Below are 12,642 nucleotides of genomic sequence, written 5' to 3' on the forward strand. Positions count from 1 at the left end.
GGCTCGGCCGCCGCCGCCGCTGCTCCCGCCCAGCTCGGAGGAGGAGGAGGAGGAGGAGGGGGCAGCCGCCGCCGCCACCACCACCGGGAGCCGCCGCCGCGGGGGGAGGCGTGCCCGCCAGGCGCTGAGCCGCTGGTGCAGCAGGCCCCGCTCCCGGGGCCGCCCGACGGCCGAGGGCCCGCCGCCGCCTCCCGGCCCAGCGCCCCGCCGCCGCCCGGCCCCTGCGCGCTGTCCCGGAGCGGCCCCCGGCTGCCAGACATGACCGCCATCATCAAAGAGATCGTCAGCAGGAACAAAAGGCGATACCAGGAGGATGGCTTCGACCTGGACCTGACCTGTATCCATCTTCCCGCCGGCGACGGGGCCCAGCACCGGGCGCTGCACGTACAACTATTGCATCAGACCGGCCCGGCGCTTACCTAACGCCCTGCCCGCTGCCGCTCCGCCCGGGAGGCCGGCGGCTGCCGACGGGGCTCACCCGGGCCGCCGCCGAGGCCTCCCCTGCCGCTTCGGCCTCCTTTTGTGCGGGGGCCGCCGAGCCGGGGCTGGGATTAACGGGAGCTCTGTGATGGCGAGGATTAACGTGAGCCCTCCTTGGGCGATCGCAGCCGGCCTGCCCGCTGCCACCACCCCCCTTCCCCAGCCCGGGATGCTCCGGAGCAACGCGGGTCTGCCCCTTAGCTCTGGCTGTGTTGATTTTTTGGCTCGTGTGTCAAATATGCCTGTCCTACCATGACTCACGTCCTTTTACGTGTTTATTTTTTAAAAAAATATAATAACTCGTCTTGGATTGTAAATATAATGGTGGCAGGCCTCTCACTCTGCCGGGGTCACTTCTCTGTGTGGCAGGAGAGGTGAAGCCCGTGTGCTCTGCCCTGGTTTTCATCCATTCAGTAAGGCAGGACTCGTGCTTAGCTGCCGTGTGGTGCTGCGAGGGTCTCGATGACGAGAAGTGGCAATCGCTTCTTCCAAACTAAAAAAGAAAACCTCTTTTCCTAATGCGATGGGTGAACTGTGCTTTGGCGTAACCTCAGATCCAGTCAACATGGAGATGTGTTACAAACGAGAACACATTGAGTTTCGTCGAGGAGGATTGTAATTCTGGAATATGTCATTAGTATGCAATTACAACTAATGAGTCAAGCCATAAAGAAGTATTGCTAGTGTATAGTTTTGGTGGACTTTGGAACAGATGTGCTTTAGCAGCAGCAGGCAGATGTTTAGCTTCGAATGCCTTGCAGAGTTAGTTGTATGTAGGGGCTGTGCTGTGGTGGAGAAAGATTGTTATTGTTTTTGAGAGCTTTTGGAGCAAGAACCTCGCTTAAAAGTTGGAGCTGTCCTAGGAAAAATGAATTTTGACAGCAGTATTCAGAGCTAGACTTAGCCGTATAGGGAGAGCACTTTCTGTACTGCAACAGGATTATGGTGAAATATATTGGGTTTTGGAGCCGTTGCACTCGTGTCATAGTGAGTGCTACAAATAAATCCAGTTCTTGGGCAGGATCAAAACTGATAACAGCTCTAACTGTTGAGCTCATGCTGTTGCACTGACCCTTGGCCTAAAACTTTGATGGCTTTAAAACGACCTAAGAGGTTCTTGACTTTAGCATGTGGCTGCTGAGCTTTTTGTTAAAAAGCAGCAGCTCTAGTAGGTAATTCCTGCTTTCTGTTCATGGTGGTGTTAAAAATGCAAGCCTAAAATTCTATTTTATATGTTTGCTCTTGGTTGTTTCGTTGACCTATGACTAAGGCAGCTGTAACGCTGACATAGGCCAGCGCAGCACTTGCTGCTGATTTAACAGCAGAAGTCTGAGTTAGATTTCTTTTTTTTTTTTTTTTTTTTTATTCTCTGAGTGATTGGTTTGCTGGGAACTTTGGGGTTATGAAAAAAGTGGTGGCAAAATGATGAGGTTTTGGCTTCCCAGTTGAAGAGTTTGGTGTTTCAGAGATCTTTGCCCAAATGTGCCATGGGTAGGGAGAGATTTTTTTTTTTCACACGCAAACAGATCTTTTTAACTAGTAGTCTGCTCCCGGCAAGAAAATTGTTGAATGTTGAGCCTGGATTTTCATGCTCCAGGTTGCTAATGATATGCCAAATGGAGTTTGTTGCTTATTTTTTACTTTTTTGTCTCATTAATTTTATTCTTAGAATTTTGCATTAGAAATAGGCCACTGAACACTGAAAACTAGCTTAGGCTGGTTTTTCTAAAAGGAGTACTTGGCTGCAATTATGTAATGAAATTTATAGAAAAGGTGGTTTTTTTCCCCACGATTGCAAAAATATCTTTGGAAGAAGCTTATACTTAGTCCTTTCTCTTTTTTCTTTTTTTTTTTTTTTTTTTTTTTGTAGCTGCACAACTTTGAACAGACAATTAATGAATGAAGACTTACCATACCTGGTATCTGGAAAATAACTGTACACACATAGACCAAGTTGGGAGTTAGTTCTCCAACCATGCGATGTTAAATGAAGAAAGGACTTGAAACCTAAGTGAGCTGTTTGGGAAGGCATGTGGTGCGTGGCAGGAGGACTGGGGTTTTAAGTTCTCAAAGGTACTTCTCACAATGTGCCAGAGCTTAAAATTTTGAGACCGAAACAAGATAGCATCTGCATTTCTGCTGTTGGTTAGCTGCTTCCCTGTGCATCCATATCTGTAGAAGTGTCCTCTGTTATAGATTACTGGTCATTTCAGAGTAGGTGCTTCTGTCAAGCTAAAAAAGACTGACATCAGTTGGATAGCCCAGTGGTTTGGGCATTTCACCAGGATATGGGAAGTGGAGGTGTGAATTCCTCCTGCAGTAAATATTTCTGTACGAGTAGTTCAATGGTGGTGGCTCCGAAATACTCAGTAGCTGGTGATTACTACCTAGGCTTCAGGAGGTGGAGAATAAAAATATATCTACAGTGAATCCAGGTGAGGTGCCTGATCTCCAGCCTATATTCTGTGGTCTGTCTTCTTCTACCCATCTTTGAGGGAGGGTTTGTGTCTCATTGTCCCATGTGGACAAAGACTTGCAGTCTTTCTATTTCGGTTATGGCTGATTATCCCAAGATGTTGCAAGGAGCACCTGAGTGCTCAAAGGCATTCCTTCTGGAGTGCCAAAGGCCCCTTCGAGGACCTCTTTGTTTTCTCTGTTGGGCTTTGTCAAATAATTTTAAAACTGGCGCTGATACATATGGTACAGTATGTCATGCTTGGGAACTCCCAGTTCCTGACAAGTTAGTTAAGAATTCTTGTGTGGATAATGTAGGATTTTAGGAAAGGGAAATAGTCACTTCTCAAAATCAGTAGTTTTATGTACACAATATGAGAATAGTTCTATGCGCTAATTATGAAATGAGTGTCTTCGGAAAACATATTGACATTACTTTTTCTCTAATCAAACGTTCTTTTCTCCCTGAAGAGTCTTTTTATGCACCTCTTGGAAAAAAATATTTTGAAATTAGAAGAGGAAAGGGTTTTAAATGCGGAGACATTAAATCAGCGTTTTAATACTTTATTTCAGATATTGTATTTATTGCCCATTTATTTGGGTTTCTGTTCTGTTGCTGTAATACTGGATAACCTTTTCGTATAAATGGGTGAGAAGGAAAGTTTGGGTTAATGGCTTTCTTCTAAGATGGCTGCATTTCTTTATGATACAATGACAATTTTCTGAGGCACTGTAATCTTTGGTATTTCTGAAATTGTGCAGATTGGTTGTTGGCCATTTTATTTCAGGGAACAGCAAAGAGAAGATGCTTGCGTGCAAGTCTTGCACATTGCATTGATTGCCTGCGTCTTAAGAGGTCCATGTGAAATTGAGTTTATCAAGTGGTTTAACTATTTGAGAGTAAAGTGGAAAAAATCATGTAACAGCTTCTCGTGGCCATTATAATTTTGGTTAAACTTTGTCTCGTGTTTCCAGGCCTTCTGTTATGCATGAAAAAGGCCGTCTAGCCTGGGCACAGGGTAGAGCACGCCTACCTTGATACTTAATTGAAGCATGTGTATAGTTCATGACCTACATAGTCGTATAAACTGAAGCAGTATTCAGTAAAGATTAGATGTTGGGTGCAGTTTATTTCAAGTCTCACGTGTAGTTTGTCTCATATAATGAAAGGCAGAGAACGCTAAAATTGCGAGTGGAAGCTTCTTAGAATATCAAACTACTTTTTGTAGTCCTAAAGCTCTTTGCATTTTTAATGAAATTTTAAATTATGTGACTTCACTCAAAATCGCTCAGCTTCCAGGAAAAAAGAGAATTAGTGGCATGAGATACATACCACAATTAAAAATAGAGCCTGAGTTGGAAATGCCATTCATTTAAAAATATTTGTTTTCATTTTAATTTGAAGTTTGTTAGACATTTTGTAACAAGTTTTTCTCTCACACAAGCACAGTAAGGGCTGGTAAGAGTTTAGAAGAAACCAACTGGCAACACATTTTATTGGTGGAAAAGTATTTCTTTGTTCCAGAGTAAACCGTGTTAGTTAGCACTGTTAAGAGCCTGACAGACTTGTTTTGCTTTTGGAGCCTGGGATGATCTTGGGTTTTGGACAAGAAGATTAGTGCCAGTTTTGCTCTGAATTAATCTAAGAAGTCTGTTTGAATAGACAGCAGCAAACCATCTGAGTAAACTTCTCTGAGTTTGATTCAATTACCTGCTTGCTTTAGGATGTATTTGATGCTGGGAAAATTGGTCTTTTGGCACTTACCAAGGATAAAGATTTTTGAGTTGTCCGGATGGAGAAGGCAAGGTGGTGGTAGATGTGTGTCCGTGCATTTTCTCTTCTGGGATTATGGTTGTGCTTACCTTTCCTCAGAATCTAAAAAAGCCCCAAGCCCCTTTGATGTATTGCCATAATACGTGCATATTTGTAGATAGCCTTGTTTGACAGCTGAAGCCTACGCGCAAAACCCGCGCTGTTCAAGCAAACCCTCTGTTGTGCAACCCTTGCTGCATCCATTCAAAGTTACCCCAGCCCCTTTCCGCCCTGCTTTTTGACTGCAGTTGCTCAGAAAGGGACTTAAAAGATGCTTGACAAAATTACAGCTCATCTTTTTGTACTTGCTTAAACGTAGTGCAAGCTTCCTAATGAACTAGTTGATCTTGCATCATCAGAGATTTTTAATCAACGTGCAGCGTTGCTGGAGACTGTTTGCACAAGCTAAACACAAAGTTAAAAAATAACTGCCTGTGCACACTTTTAAATTGACAAAAGTTGCAAACTCTTTCTTGGTTTCACGTAGCTCTACTGTTGAAGTGGTGGCTGTGTGTTCTTTTCATGGTGAGGAAAGAAACTAGTACAGCTAACATGGACACTTCATAAAATTCTCCTTTTAGAAAAAACGCAGCTGAAGCTAATCTTCATTGAAATCTGTTTGTAAGCTTAGGTAAGTGTGTGTCATTTTCAGAACATCCAAAGCTTAGCTGTTAGACATAGGCGGTAACGCTTAATAAAGTGCAGGCTTTACTAGGACTGGTACTGGATTTGAGCATTTATTTTTTTTAAGGAAAATTCCAAGTTCATCTTCATTATCTCTTACTGATGAGAGGTTAGCACTTGAGGCCCTTGAAATTATCTTTGTTGAGGCTGGTCAGTGACTTTGGTGAGGATGGTCAGCTCAGTACTGAGGACTTCTGAAAATCCCACCTGTTAAGCTCTTGGTGTAATTGGTTTGCCATGCATCAGCACTGGGTCTAACTTGAGTCTTGAAGAAGGTTGATGGATTTTGAAAGTGCTTCTTTCTAGGGACTTGTCCTAGTCAGGAACGCTTTTCTGTCCTCTAGCTAATGACATGTGACTTCCACTGACTTCGTGAGATGGTTACAGCATATTTAGGAAAAGGCTATAGCCTTGAGTGTGGAGCTTATGCAATACTTGAAGTGGCTATTATTGCCGCAGTATAATGTATGTGGAAAGATTAGTTGGCTCTTGATGGCTGCTAGGCTGACAATCACCAGGTTTCTTTGGGACAAAAATATGTTTTTCCTGTGCTGTCCAGTGCTACACTTAATACATCTAATTTGAGAATTTTTTTTAATTACCAAAAGGTTTTGAAGTACAGTGACTGCTGTAGAGAAGGCTAGTATTTGCTAAATGATGTGTTAAAACACTGTGTAGAGGAGTACAGAACTTTCTAATTTTCTTCCAGAAGACAGGGGACCTGCGTTTTCCATTTTTTGACTTGTAGGATGATTTGGACAACTAAATCCTCTTTGTTGTGGAAGCAATTGATATAATTTGTTTAGTAATAATATGATGAAAGAATGTGTTTTATTAATACGTAATGTTAAAACCCCCGTTCTAAAAAACATAAAGCCATGACAAAACTGAACTTCAGAATGTAATAACGGTAAAGCTGAAATTTTATTTATAAGGTATTTGTCTACCAAATTGCTTTTACAAGTTGTGAATCTGAATAGTTTCTTAAATGAAATTATATTTTTAATGGATTAATGTTGTTGCCACATTAATACGGTATAAACTGACAAATTATACGCCTAGAGTCTTCCCTTACAGCGTGTTTAAACAAGAAAATGGTTCTTGTATAATGATTTAAGGGACAGTGGTTGTGTTCTGACAAACTGGAAGAAAAGGGAGGGAATTGGCAGTTGAGCTGTCAAATCCCTTAATTACATTACAGACCAAAGTTGCTGTCATTAGTCATAACTAACTCCCTTTTAAAAAGCCTACCTCCTTTCTAGTTCGAGTACCCAGCAAGTAATCTGGAGCTCGGAGCTACACGTGATTTGTATTCATTTACTGTGCCTAACATAGGGTGGATATTGGAGGTTAATTATTGCATAACTTTTTCAGAGGGGTAAATGGGATATAGCCTAGAGTTGTGAGTAGCGATTGCTGGATGTGCCGGATGCCTCACCTTAAATACTAGCGTAATTGTGGGCTCCTTTTATTTGGCACTTCTGTGAAGGTTTTTGGGGTTAAAGTTGTGCACATTTGTGTATTCGTGTGAGTTACTGGGGTGGTGGTTGCCAGACTGTAAGAGGGGAATTTATTTGAAAATATGGGAACATTCATAAGTGGCCCCGTGGAGCAGGATCTTTTCTGGAACATGAATGCCTTGTGGGTGGCTGACTGTACTTTGGGTTCAGAGACTGCTGGTAGTTTTTTGCCTGTATCTTAGTCCCAGATTAATATTTCAGATGTAAACAAATCCTTGTTTCAGTTTCTAATTCAAGCTAGTATCCTCCTTGCTCCTATCGTCATCTGCCTCGTTTACTGTCTTGCCTATGAGGCCCTGAAAAAAAAAGTTTTGTAGAATGGAAGTAAATAATCGTGCAATTAGGCCATGTATCATGCTGCATAAATCTAGGTTATCTTAATGCTTTTTAGGCAACGTAGCTAAAGTAGTGGGCTCTGTGATTCAAGTGGTAATTGACTGTGCAGCTAAAAAAATTAAACTCAACTGCTCTGCGTTACTGTTGCAAAAAGCTGGCATTGTTCCCTTTAAAGATGAAGTCCCAGCTTCACAGCCCCAATGTGCAGCAGTGCATAAAAACTGCTTAATATCCAGTTTTTTGTAGTGAAGTGCTTAAGAAATGTCTTTATAAACTTAATTCTGCCTTTGTGGAGCTGTAGTGTAATAGCTTTTAATTGCATGATTAATTTTCTCAGAGGCATCTGCTTAATTCATTGCATTGCCTGGATGTATATTGGGCTAGAATTGAAGTATTTTCTATTGTTTAATTTCTTGTGTGGGTGAGTTAGGGAAGTAATGTCCTTTTTTTGTATTAACATTTAAGAGGAGGAAAAACGCTAGATCTCATTAGAATGAAATTAATATTGTCTACTCGGGGCTCATTTGTTCAGAAACAGTTTATTAGGATGGCCTTATGTCTTGTTTTGCTGCTTGCCTTTATCTTCTCTTGGATCACTACCCTTCCTACCCCCAAATTAAGGCTTGATAAATTCATACAAACTCTAGGTTTTGTAGCTAAAAATCTTTTGTTCTACAAAACTTTTTAGCGTAGCATATAGCTAGCTCTAAACCGATAGCTATTTTAAATTCCCTTGTCTCTGGAAGTTTTGGATGTTGTTTCAGACTTGCAAAAAGTTGAGACTGAGCCATTTTTCACTTCCTGTCAGTAAATATCAAAGTAGTGACTCTCTGTGCTGACTTCTTTTTACTGAATAAAATTCTTGTATTTTTTCTGTGGGTGTTTGAGGTTAGGGTATGCTTAAGTACACATCGGTGCTTCTTTAAAGGAGATTCTGCAAAGTGTGGTAGTGTGCTGAGAACACGTACCAGGGAGGTCCTGTACTCTGCCTTGAGAGTTCATGTTGAATTTGGTTCATGGGTTGAAATATTTGTCACTTTGGAAATCTCAAACTGACACGTGAAGGTTAAGCTGCTCATATACATCGCCTCCTACTGAGAAGATCCACTTGGCAAGTGTGTTTCCTTGAGGGCAGCTGCTTAGCCTTTCATAGAATCACAGAATCACATGGGGTTGGAAGGGACCTCTGGAGATCATCTAGTCCAACTCCCTGCCAAAGCAGGTCCACTCAGAGCAGGTTGCACAGGAATGTGTCCAGGTGGGTTTGAATGTCTCCAGAGAAGGAGACTCCACCACCTCTCTGGGCAGCCTCTTCCAGGGCTCTGCCACCCTCAAAGTAAAGAAGTTCCCCCTCGTGTTTAGGTGGAACTTCTTACGTTCAAGTTTGTGCCCATTCCCATTCATGTCCTGTTGTCCTCTGCCAGTGGCACAGCTCTTGGCCTCGGGCTGCTGTGTGTTGCTTCAGCTATTTGGGATTCCAGGGTGGGTATAAGATGGGATGTGTCTTTCAAAGTGTGAACAGAAAACGTGCAGAGGTCCTTCTTAACTGGACCTCTGCACATTTTCACCTCTAGAAACTTGTTTGGATTGTGGGGTTTTTGTTCAGTGCAGTAGACCTGGACTTGAAGTTGGGTAGGGAGTGAAGGCCAATCTTTGACTCCTCAGCTGAAGAGTTCTTTCTGTCAAATTTCATATGAATAATATAGTGTGCCTTTGCATCATTTGTTATGCTTCTGTTTGCTCTTGGCTTTTTCTTAATGGGAAGGGTAGGTTTTTTGGTGTGCTGTAATATTGTCGGCTATTGTAGAGGGATTTGCTGCTCTTGACAAGAAGCTCATGTTTCCTTTACTATCTGCATGCTTTCCTGTCTGTATTTGTGATTCCAGACCATGTTGAAATGAAAGTTTAAGGCATCTTTTCCTCAGACTTTGTCAGAACAAGCTCTTCTGTAGAGTAGGCATCATTGTCTTTCATCCTTCTCTGTTACCATTTTTTTGTATTTATGCTGTGAGGTTTGAGGTTGATAATAAGCAGTCACTTTTTTTTTTTTTTTTGCAAAATGTTATGTAGATTGTGTGGGTTATTTTTTTTTTTTCCCAATCTTCTTGATCATATTAGCTGTTCAGCAAAGCCTCCGTATGGCTGAGAGCTCCAGGACACGTTTCCTACACCTTGCAGAGGAGGGGAGAGACTCTTGCTCTGGGAATACTTCCCAAGTGCAATATAGTAAGCAGGTCCAAAAGCCCCACTATAGGGTGGAAGTGAGTTGAGGACATAGCTGGTTCCTGTGACAACCTGGTAGTATCATCTTCAAGCATCTTCTGATTTACTTCTTCACGCTGCGGGGAATTTGAGTTCCCCGCCAGACCTGTGGTCAGTCCCATGACCTCATCTGGACAGGTTTGCCTTCCAGATACAACAGAGCTGCACTTTTGTTGTTCCTTGTCTAGGTTGCTGCATTTAAATCACAAGCTGAAATATTAAAGAATTAAAAAAAAAAAAAAAAAAAAAGAAAAAGGGTTTTAGTTGAAATTTTGAGCATTAAGGGGTTGAATGCATTTATTCTAAATCATAAAATGTTTCTCTCAGCCACATCTGAGTTGGTCTCTTTTCTTGTTCTTTAAGGCACAGATGGTAGAGTTGGCAAGTGTAGCTGGCTGGCTACAAGGAATCCTTTGCTTTGAAGAACTTTCTTCCTGTTCATTTCCTCTACGCTTCCTGGTTATCCAGAGTCGTAGAAAAGTAGTAGACTTATTTTTTGTTTTATACTGGCTAATGAAAATGCTACCTTTAAAAAAAAAAAAAAGAGGCATGCATGTGTACAGGCTAAACAGTATAGATGCTAGGAAACTTTTCTTGATTTTGCTGGGCATATTTTCCTATGGTTTGGTTTTTGTTTTTTTTTGTAGGGATGCTGTCAAGAAAATGGCACTAAAAAGAGCTTGGCCATTTTTCAGGGCTCTTGAATCTGAGGATAGAGTGTGGACACTTCTTATAACACTCCCCTTTTAGCTTCAGGCTGTCAAGCTGTTGAACAGTAAGAACAGTCCTTTTTTTTCTTGCCTTTGCTATATGAACTTTTTTAAGCTGGAGTTACAGGGCTCGAGGTTAGCACGCACAGCTGGTAGGGCCAGATGTACTGCTAGACCATGTTGCATGGTTATGAAGTTGGAGTTACTGGAAACTGCAAACAAATTGAGATGACAAAGCAACTTTTGGAGACTTGAAAATCACGTTGTTCCTCTGCTTTTCAGTGTTGCTATCAAATGGGACTTCGCAGTTTGGCTACCCCATGCTGGAGGCTGGCTTCCTTTGCGCTGTGGCTCTCTGCAGCTGGGAGGGTGATGGGTGATACATAGAGGAGCAAAACTGATGGCAGCTGGGGTGCAAATGATGAGTGGGCTCTTTAGGAGTGGATTAAAGCAAGTACATGCCTTGCTTGTCTGAACTGGAAATGAAAATTTGCATTCCTGACAGTTGTGAAGCTTTTCTTCAGGCCATAGATTTACCAACTTAAATCTGTTCTTTGTTAAACAAGATTCATATTTGGAAGCTGGAAACTGAGGGTTGGGAAAAATGGACTGTTGTCCTTTTATGTGCAAGTGTCAGGGTTCAGGTTTTGCAGTAAGTTTTTTTAGCTCCAAAGCATGACTTGAACAGTGAACGTCATTCACAGCTTCAGGAACACTCAGCTTGTCTTAAATTTCCTTTTTAAAGAAAGGTGAAGTCTGGTGCCTGGTAGGGCTTCCTGAAGCCTTTGGTTGTAAAGGGCTAATAGTTTTAAAGTTGTATTTTATTTGCATTTTGATTTAAAATCTGTCATCAGTGGTGGGTTTAAAAAGTAAAGCTATTTGTAAATTCTTACGCACTGTGTGCTCTAACATGCTTATAAAATAGGAATAAAATAGGTTGTTTGCTTTCTGTTTTTCTGTTATAGCTGCCTTCATGAGCGGAGCAAGGATAAGGGATAAATACTTTGTTTGAAATAGGACTTAATAAAATTACTTAGAAATTCTAATGACTGATGCTCTAGATGTTAATTGAGAACGTTGATCATTGCAGGAAAGCCTGTAGCTGTCTATTTTTGCAACTTTCTTGTGGCTGTTTAAGAACTTAAGAATTGGCAAATATTTTGGTATGCTTTTTTGGACACCTTCCATTATTAGGAAAAAAAGCTGAATTTGTGAGCAGAGTCAGTTATAGGACCAACACAATTCATTTGCTTCTACATGTATGTGTATAAAATTTAAAATGTATACTGCATATTCTTTAATTTGGTCTTAGCATAATGTGACTATATAGACAGCTATTTTTGAAAGTGATTATAACTGCTGATTTGCATAATGATACAGGATTTTTCTCATAGCAACTGGAAAGACTATCATCGTTAGCATGTGGGAATGATTTCAGGCTTTAAGAACAGTGTTTTGTTAAATCTATGAACAGCATTAGAGCAAAGGTGTTTCTGAAGTGGTGTACGGGTTCCTTGCTTTGGTACGTCTTCAGTAGTGACGAAGCATCACTTTTTCCTTGTGGTAAGCAAGTTATTGGGTGTTTTCATTTTAAGGTTCTTTGGGTATAGCATAGTGTTGTCCTTGTTCATTTGAAAGCTGAAGTTTTGTGGTTAGTAAGTAGTATGAACTTGAGTAGAGGTATCATGAATCTGTCTTGTATTTTTTTATTATGGTTGCTAACTAAAATCCCAGCCTCCACCTTTACAAGACTGAGAAAGGAATTGAGTGCTTTAAAAACTGTTGAAACCATTTCTAGGAATGGGTTTCCTAGGAAAGAGCTACTTTGGCAAAATGTGGCAAGGTTTATTTTATGTGTGGTTTTTTTTTTTTTTTTTTTTCTTTGAAAGCCCACTTCAAACTTTTGCAGTTACGGCAGTTTGGTTAACTTTGTTTTGCATATGTTGTAGAACTTCCTCAATAAGTGGCTGAGGCTTTATCCATTTTCATTTGCCTGCCTTAAAAAACCAAAGCTTGGAATTGATAATGAACTTGTTGCATGTTTTAAATTATCAGTTCTTCCAGATTTCTGAAATTGTCAGTATCGTTACCAATTTCATGATGACTCAGAATTCTTGCTTTGAATGTAAGCCCAGCTTGCAAGCTCCTGTGTAAGAAATCTCCTCTTGGTAGTGAATATCTTAATTTCAGCTTTGGAAATCAATGTTAAATTAACTGTGGTGTGAAAACCAGTGTCTCTGAACCATTGAGCCTGGCTGGTGGTAGAAGAACTTGCTGAAGATGATGCTGAGTGAATGGTTGCTCCCATAACTGGCTCAGTGCCATACCCTTCTGTGCAGTGATCAGAGCCTGTCCCTGAGGAAGACTGTTTCATTCACAGAAT

The 12,642-nt window shown here is 41.2% G+C and overlaps 1 protein-coding gene across 1 annotated transcript in view; it reads left to right on the top strand.

Annotated features, from left to right (window-relative positions):
- The first annotated feature begins 252 nt into the window (after positions 1-252).
- Positions 253-12,642, top strand: part of PTEN (phosphatase and tensin homolog) — a 53,337-nt gene continuing 40,947 nt past the window's right edge. Inside the window, exon 1 of the mRNA XM_074154515.1 lies at positions 253-337. Coding sequence (XP_074010616.1) covers positions 259-337 — 79 coding nt within the window. The 5' untranslated portion in view covers positions 253-258. The remainder of the gene's footprint in view (positions 338-12,642) is intronic.

Source organism: Numenius arquata, chromosome 10 (genome assembly GCF_964106895.1).
Source record: "Numenius arquata chromosome 10, bNumArq3.hap1.1, whole genome shotgun sequence".
Lineage (NCBI taxonomy): Eukaryota > Metazoa > Chordata > Aves > Charadriiformes > Scolopacidae > Numenius > Numenius arquata.